This window comes from Magnolia sinica, chromosome 3 (assembly GCF_029962835.1).
Source record: "Magnolia sinica isolate HGM2019 chromosome 3, MsV1, whole genome shotgun sequence".
Classification (NCBI taxonomy): Eukaryota; Viridiplantae; Streptophyta; class Magnoliopsida; order Magnoliales; family Magnoliaceae; genus Magnolia; species Magnolia sinica.
This window is the reverse complement of record NC_080575.1, coordinates 8,665,334-8,674,279: the sequence shown is the minus strand read 5'-3', so window position 1 is coordinate 8,674,279 and position 8,946 is coordinate 8,665,334. Positions and strand designations below refer to the sequence as shown.

Below are 8,946 nucleotides of genomic sequence, written 5' to 3'. Positions count from 1 at the left end.
CAATCTTATGAATTGAAGGCTGAACAATCTCTCCTAATCTCTCCTTGATTACCATTCTTCACACCCACTCTACTGAGCTTAGCCATGGATGCTACAAAGGCCTGAGCAAAATTCTCAGCATTCGATGTGAAGTTAGTAACAGTAGGCTGCAACGTGGGGTCCGTAAAGAGGACCTGATCGGACGTAAACAAACCTTTCCCGTCAATCAAATTCTGGTAATAGACGTTGTCGAAGGTGTTTGGAGTAATGGGGTCCATGTCGATGGCGACGCTGGGGTCCACATTTTGTGGACATGCTGCCTTTAGTTGTTGGGTGTATGTGGCGTCCAGGGAAGGATCAATAGAGGATGATGAGCTGTAAGTTGTAGAGGCAGCGAAGCGGTTGCAGTGTGAGAATCCGACGGTGTGGGCTGCTGAGAGGGTGATCATGTCTGTTTGAGTTAGGTTATTCTGGTTGAAGATGGAGTTGAGGAGGTCGAGGCCGGCGGTGGGTTCGGGAAGTTTTCCGGCGACTCGAGATGCCTGAGAAATGAGACCGTCGCGACGGCCTACTTCAACGCTGTATGATGGACCTCCTGACTGTAGTTGAGTAAAATGGAGAATTTAATTGAGGATATTGGATAAATGCCATCTATGGCTACCTTTGAGTTTCACACATGTGCTAGCTGTGGTGTGCGTGTGTGCATTCTCAGCCATCATCAGGTGGACCAGCTTGATTTATGTGTCATCTCGTGGGGCCCACCTAACCGGATATTGAGCTCAAATTCCATTAGCATGAGTGGGGGAGAGTAGACTACTTCAGATGTATCATTAATTAAAAATAAGGAGCTATATAAGAGAGATGATCCAGTGCTCTCATTCCACTTTTAAGTTATAGTCTTCCTAGCACTGGGACATTTGGACAGTACAATTCGATCTGGACCGTCCACTAGGGGTAGCTTACATCTCAGACAACCGCTTAAAAATCATATAAATCGGACGATTCTAACCATCCAAGCACCGGCCTATGAAATGGACTGTTGGGATCATTTATGAAAGAGTATGTCTAGTAAATTTCTTGAACCATCTATTGCTAGGGCTTATTATGGATTGACCATGGTTCCCAACCATCAGTTTTATACTGAAAATCCCGTTCATGGCTCGGAAAATGAACTGGCTATAAGAAATGCTGCAGGCTTGTTCGAATTGGGTATTCTCTGCATCTCTTGTAATTTCTGCTTTCACAGTGATATCTGTTACCTGGTGCTATGGTTCTTTTCCAAAAGGATTTTTTCACGTTAAATTCGGAGTGTTTATGATTAAACTTGCTTGTTGCAATTGGATTACTTCACTTGATTCATCTCTGTGTGCTTCCTCTACTTCCTCAGTCCCCCAACATAATTGAAATTCAATTAAATAGCACATCAAACACACCCTAATGCAACAAGTCCAAATTTAAAAGAACACTGTCATGATTTGGGACCTGTTAGACTGAAATTTCCAATATTATTGTACAACCTGATTATCTCAATTTAAATAAACTGTGCATCCAAACAAGACCGAAATTAAAACTAGCAGAATTGCAAATGACTTGATTCATGCAACATCACGACTGCTAGCAACAACACTTCTGTATACAACCACATCGAGATTTGAAAAATGTTCGAACCAAAACGACAATCAACTCATTTTCAACTTATTCATGTCTTCATCAAAGATCAGCAATGGTTTATTCATGTTTGAGGGAGAGAGAGATCTGATGGAATCTTGCAAATTCAGCGTGGGCAACCCATTGTAGTGGGTTGGTTGGCTATAACTAGCTTCTCCTAATACAAAATCATATAATACATCGAAAAGCTCATTTCAGTTTGCGAGATACGCCTGTTTTAAGGTTCTGACAGCCCGGATCACTTCCACCTCCAATCGGGTCTTCTCTAGTCCATCTTGGTCATGAAAGTGTCCGCGACCCACTCTACATCAACAACACATCCAACCACACCCTAATGCAACAAGTCCAAATTTAAAAGAACACCATCATGATTTGGGACTTGTTATACTATGAAATTTCCATTATTGTACAACCTGATTATCTCAATTTAAATAAATTGGGCATCCAAACAAGGGCAAAAACAAGCGAAAATGTGAATGACTTGAATCATGCAACATCACAACTTCTGTATACAACCAAATAAAGATTTGAAAAATGTTTGAACAAAAACGTCAGTCGACTCATTTTCAACTTATTCATGTCTTCATCAAAGATCAGCAAGCTGTTTATTCATGTTTGGCCAGAGAGAGATTGTTTCCATTCTAACCTCCAAACGTGTTCTGCTACAATCTTATGAATTGAAGGCTGAGCAATCCCTCCTAATCTCTCCTTGATTACCTGTCTTCACCCCCACTCTACCGAGCTTCGTCATGGATGTTACAAAGGCCTGGGCAAAATTCCCAGCATTCGATGCGAAGTTAGTGACAGTAGGCCGCGATGTGGGGTCCGTATAGAGGACCTGATCGGACGTAAACAAGCCTTTCCCGTCGATCAAATTCTGGTAATAGACGTTGTCGAAGGTCTTTGGAGTGATGGGGTCCATGTCAATGGCGACACTGGGGTCCACATTTTGTGGACATGCTGCCTTTAGTTGTTGGGCATATGTGGGGTCCAGGGAAGGATCAACTGTGGATGATGAGCTGAAGTTGTAGAGGCGATCAGCGAAGCGGTTGCAGTGCGAGAATCCGACAGTGTGGGCCGCCGAGAGGGTGATCATGTCTGTTTGAGTGAGGTTATTCTTTTTGAAGATGGAGTTGAGGAGGTCGAGGCCGGCGGTGGGTTCAGGAAGTTTTCCGGCGACTCGAGACGCCTGAGAAATGAGACCATCGCGACGGCCTAGTTCGACGCTGTATGATGGACCTCCTGACTGTAGTAAGTAAAATGGAGATTTTAATTGAGGATATTGGATAAAGGCCATCTATGGCTACCTTTGAGTTTCACACATGTGCTAGATGTGGTGTGCGTGTGTGCATTCTCAGCCATCATCAGGTGGACCAGCTTGATTTATGGGTCATCCTTGTGGGGCCCACCTAACCGGATATTGAGTTCAAATTCCATTAGCATGAGTGGGGGAGAGTAGATTACTTCAGATGTATCATTAGAGATTGTTCAGTGACAGGGAAATCACTTGCTCTGAAGTACCTGAAACATGGTTTTTACTACTCAGCCACTCAGACTGATTCATCTGGTCATGAGTTGAGTTGAGACTCGGCCGAGTAGAACTGAATCACTCTCCATTCTCAATCCCAAATCAATAGTGCCAAACTGGATTCGACTCGAGAAAGTCTGAGTCAACTCGGACGAGTCAAAACCAACTTGGATTAACCATCATTTCTTCACCCACAGCGAAAGTTCGCAGCGAATGAATCTCATCACAGACCACCATCTGATCAAGACCAGATGCCAGATAAGATCCACCCACAGCTAACTTTCGCTAACGACGTTTCACACAAGACTAGTTATGAATATATGGCATATGTATGAGACTGACCAGATCAACAACATCTCTAGTTGCTATAGCCAAAATGTCGGCGCAAGAGACCACGCCGGGGCATTGAGCTTCAATGGCTTGTTTGGCCTTGATGACAGTGTCGAATCCATCTCCGGCGAGCGAAAGATTATCCTGTGCGTCCTTTTCCGCGTCCCCATTTGGTGATGCGATCATGACCGATGCATCGCAACCCTACAGAACGAAAGCCATAATCGGCGAATTGATTAATGAAGGTGTTTTAGCTAATGACTTTAAAAGCATATTAGAGTTTGTTGTGCTTGTGTGGATTGATGATGGGATATGCTCCTAAAACCTTTAATAGGGCCTAGATGTGATTGGGCTCACGGCCCGCTCGATAAAAGATCGCACGGCTTGGATCGACTTGTTCGGTCTTGAGTTGAGTCGCAACTCACCTAAGTTGGGATAAATTGGTCTGACTCAGTGAATTGTATGAGGGACTCATGGTGTCGAACCGGATCAGGTTCAACCTAGGCCGAGTCGACTCAGCCTAGTCGACTCAGTCGAGTTGCATGGGATTCCTGGGGTGAGCAGATGTTTGTCTTAATCACTTTGTATATATCCCATCAAATTGTGATTCCGCCTACTAACTTCACTCGAGAAAACGGTTGTTGGGAGCTACTGCAACGAAAAGCACTGTGGGACCCACCGTGATGTGTGGGTAAGATCCACTCCGTCCATCATTTGTAGCAGATCATATTAGGAGGTGATAAAAAGATGAAGATCAATCCAAAACTCAAGTAGGCCACACCAAAGGGAAAAGTGGGGATGTGGAAAAAAACCTTCCTGGGGTCACCGAAGTTTTGGAGCAGGCTGATGTTTTTTTTTTTTATTTATTTTAATATTCTTTTTTCTCTTCATCCAGGTGGGACTCACCTTATGAACGGTTTCGATGGCATATAGACATCACGGTAGACCCCAAGAAGGTTTCAATGGTAGGCATCCCCATCCCACTGTTCCTTATGATGTGGCCCACTCGAGCATTGGATCACCCTCCTTTTTGCAATCATGTTCTACCATGAGCTAGCAAAAATGATGGACGGGGTGGATATCAGACAAACATATCGGTGGGTCCCACAGAGCTTTTTGTTTCACGGGCCATTTTGATCTTACTGATTGGTTTCTGTCATTGAATTACAACCGCTGCCCATTTTCATCGTCTGGTTGGTTGGGATGATCTTACCAGTGTGATTCTGTAGGCATGGCCCATCCATGGTGGGCCTCTGTGGTGATTGATAAGGCCCATGAGGGTGGACCCCACACCTCACAATAGAATAGAAGGTTTTGATACAATGGTTGGGCTTTCGGTTTGTAGTAGTGGGCCCATGATTCAATGATCCAAACCGTTGAAATTGTTAGCCTTGAGATGGGTGACCCATGAACCAAATATCTCCCAGCTGGAAAGATCCTAATCCTTGGCCATCCTTTGAATGAAAATGCACAATGGTTTACATTCATCAAGACACGAACAAATAATCTAGACCGGGGATCTTTAGATCTGAGAATTTTGGTGCGTGCCCCATCCGTAATTAGGACCATCATATCAACGGTTTGGATTACTGAAATAATAGGCCCTACTGGTGCAAACTATCGGTGCAAGCATTGTATAACAGGTCAATAGAAGAAGCCAAAGGAGAAGGTAAAAGGAATCCGAATCATTGGACAGGTGGGGCCCACTTGAGAAGTCCTGGTACAAAAGATCAGGCTCGTTAACTCATCAGGTGGCCCACATAACTGATGAAAATACACCATTGATCAAAATCAGGTACATTTTTATCGTACTCGTGTGGACCACCTGATGAAGAGTAGCAGCCTATTTTTTCTCCATGGCACGCTCACCGTGGAACCCACATGATGCGTGGTCTGGATCTCACACACTTCCGGTAGAGACAGTCCAGATGATCCCTGCAGTAATGTCGCTATGGACGGGTCAAGGACTCTCTCGGCACGTGCATTAACGTGCCACGCATGGGTCTACTACAGATAATTACTCGTTACTGCAGAAAAACGTGATGGCATGAGTAGCGGTTGGATTCCATTCCTCTCACATTCCCGATGGATCCACGCCGTCCATCTTCTCCCAAAAATCTGTCTCAGTCATTAGCAAGGCTACACATGCATGTCATGTCCATTACTTCACGTGTCACATGCTACTAACCGACAGACCTGCTGTCAACAGGCCAGAGCTCGAACTCAGGCCCATACAGGCCTAATGACAAAGCCCTGTTCCAGGCCCGTTATTGTTGTATAAAAAACGGTTATAGCTGTTACATAACAGTAACGTTGAGATATGGGGCTGTAATGCCCATTTTCATTAAAGGAAAAACTCGTTTAAAAACGAAAAAGAAAAGAAAAAGAGCAGTAGCTTAGGTTACCTCTACGAAGCAATCGTGAAAGAAGAGCCGTAGAGTAGCTGGAATAGTCACGAATGTCTGGCCCACCTTCGTCTCGACCGTCTGCCGTACGATCGCTTCAACGTTAGGACAGCTAGAACTATAGAAATCCTCTACTAATTGGGATTGTCCCCTCCCTAATACCATCAAAACCACAACCCAAAACAACCCTTTCCACAGCTCCATCACCCCCACAAACCTTCACTTTCTATATGCCTACAGCTTTTTTGGGCTTTCTTTCAAGTTCTAGCCCACTACCTATGGCTGCTACATATGTATAAGAAATGAGAGAGAGAGAGAGAGAGAGAGTCTTCCTTGATGTTTCTGTATACCTGTTCTAAAGGTTTACCAGCCAACCAACCTACCTTACTGGGGTCGTGGATTTCCTACAACAAAAATCTATGTGGGCCCCACTGTGATGTGTATGGGAGATCTACTCCGTTCATCATTTAGGCCGGATTCTTTTAGATGGTGGTCCCAAATATAACGCTAGTGCAAAGTTCAAGTGGGGATGGGGACATCTACCTTTTAAACGTTCTTAGGCCCGCCGAAGTTTTCAATTAGACTGATATTTTGGTTTTAGCCTCATATTGTTGGGGCTCACCTTTTTAACGGGTTGGATTGTATATAAACATAACGGTGGGCCCTATGAAGGTTTTGATGATGCGCGTCACCGTCCTAGGTTCCGTGTGGCCCACTTGAGTATTGGATTACTCTGATTTTTGGGGTCGTATATTTAAATGAGGTGATGCTGATGATGGACGGAGTGGATTTTACATACACATCGTGGTGGGCCATAGAGCGTTTTGTTTTTTTTTTTGGGTCGTCCCTTTGGAAATGCACGTTCCCTTGACCAATTATACAAAAATAAAAAATGGAGTCTCCGAAATTGAATATTCCTAACCGTTCCTTAGGTGGCCCAAAACGGTGAAGAGAGGAGATAGTACAAAGGGTCCAAAGTCAACCAATAAAATTCAAAATATTCTACAGTTAGGATTTTCCAATCTAGAGGATTTTTGTTGCATCACCTATTGAGGGTGAGTCCCATCATGTGAACGGGTTGGATGACCCAAACACAGGCCCCACCTTAATCTTTGGTTGCATGGATATCCATCCATCCATCTCTTGTGATTTTTATTGAACCGACACGGTGCTGCCACGAATTCCTTTCACTTGCTTCATCTTAGAACGTTTCTTTCTTGATTTTATAAGAAGTCTGACGTCAGCATTCTAGGAACGCGGATGGCGCCATGTCGGTGCGTGGATAGACTCGGTCCAGCCAGTGGCTCTGTGGGTCCCACCATGATGTATGTATTTTATCCACGCCGTCCATCCATTTTGAAAGATTATTTCAGTGTACAAACCCAAAAAATGAGGTAGATCCAATACTCAAGTGGACCACACCAAAGGAAGCAAAATTTCATAATGATACCCACCGTTGAAACCTTCCTCAGGCTCACCGTGATGTTTATTTGCCATCTACAGGTCATATAGACATGTATGAAGGGAAAACACAAATATCAGCTTGGTCAAAACTTCTGTGGCTCCCAAGAAGTTCTTAACGGTGATCGTTCAATCCCCACCGTGTGGTCCACTTTAGCCTTGGATCTGCCTCATTTTTAGGATCATATCCTAAAATGATCTAAAAAAATTGATGAACAGCGTGGATGAAATCAATACATCACGGTGGACCCCACATAACCCCTGCGAGGACCGAGTCCGTTCGGGCCGGGGGTAGGACGCAATCCGCGTCGTTGTATAGGATTCGCGCCTGTTTTGTTGAATTCCGCTGAAGGCTTTGAGGGTAGCTTCCTTGCTACCATAACACGCCTGAAGGTGACTGTCCAACAAATCCTATTTGTCAGAAATTCTTCCTTACACGTTTCCTCTTTTCTTCTACAAGTGGATCTATTCTGGGACGATCTTGATTTCATCTGGGCCCACCATGGATTCTCACATTACAAAAATCACACCGATTAGACAATCCCAACTGCCTGATTTGAATCAATGCATCATGTCGAATGGGACAAAGGCCTCTGTTCAAGCGGTTAGGATCATCCCATCAGTGAGGATTTTGGGCTATGGTCCATCAATGGTGGGTCTTGGCGGATGAACGGACTGGATGCAGTGCACGTGTGGCACGTAGCCTTTATCACGGGGTGAAAAATAAAAGTTTGTATTATTCTTGGATGCACCAGTTCTCTCAAAGAGGTTATAGTGCTCCTAGTTGCATTGGGACACTTAGACAGTCCAATCTAATGATCTAGACCGTTAATTAGGTTCAGCGTACATTTCATGTGCTACATAAATACCAATCCGGTAAATAAGAACCATTTGATCAATGGTATTTTATACGGACGGTTATACGATTACTTACACAAAATAGATGCAATTAACAATTTAACCCATCTATCTGTCAGGGCCCATCATGGATTGCTTGTGCTAGGCAATTGTAGCCATCTCATCCATGGCTTTGAAACTGATGGCTGTAGAAAATATGGCCAAAATAAAATTAATAAAAATAGATTGGATCATCTAGTCCATCCAAAATTTGTATAATAGCCCATGAAATGTATTCTCTGCTTAATGGACAGTTCAGATTGATCAATTGAACTATCCAAGTTAACTGATAGAGCCAGAAGCACTGGAGCATTTCTCATTTTTTATGATAAGTTCCAAATTCACGTGTAGGTAATAATGGCTGAAATAGGCCACTAATGTAATAATGTTGTAATATAGATTTTTATTTTTACACGCTGCACACACTCACACGCACCCCTACCGTGTAGTATTTCCCACAGTCAGTGAACACCAGCATATAATCAATCCGCAAATGAAGCAAAACCATTTTTAAAAAGTAAAAAGAAAAAAAGAAAAAAAAAACAGAAAAAGAGAGAGAGTCAAAATAAAACCTAAACACTTGAAAGGAAAAATGGTCCAGCTTCATGGTTCTTGTTGGACGACTTTGTTTGAAGTTTGGCAACATAGCTATGCTTATAGATAGTAATATAAAGCTTA

The 8,946-nt window shown here is 43.5% G+C and overlaps 1 protein-coding gene across 2 annotated transcripts; it reads right to left on the bottom strand.

Annotated features, from left to right (window-relative positions):
• LOC131239455 (peroxidase 51-like) lies at positions 1-6,211 on the bottom strand. Of its 2 annotated transcripts, none has more exons than XM_058237160.1 (3): positions 5,911-6,211; positions 3,518-3,709; positions 1-578 (listed from the first exon to the last, which is right to left on the bottom strand). In XM_058237160.1, the coding sequence occupies exons 1-3, from the start codon at positions 6,112-6,114 to the stop codon at positions 6-8; spliced, it is 969 nt and encodes a 322-aa protein (XP_058093143.1). In that variant the 5' UTR covers positions 6,115-6,211; the 3' UTR covers positions 1-5. The 2 variants fall into 2 exon arrangements, with proteins under 2 accessions (XP_058093143.1, XP_058093142.1); XM_058237159.1 differs by lacking the exon at positions 1-578 and adding an exon at positions 2,129-2,893.
• Between the last annotated feature and the right edge of the window lie 2,735 nt (positions 6,212-8,946).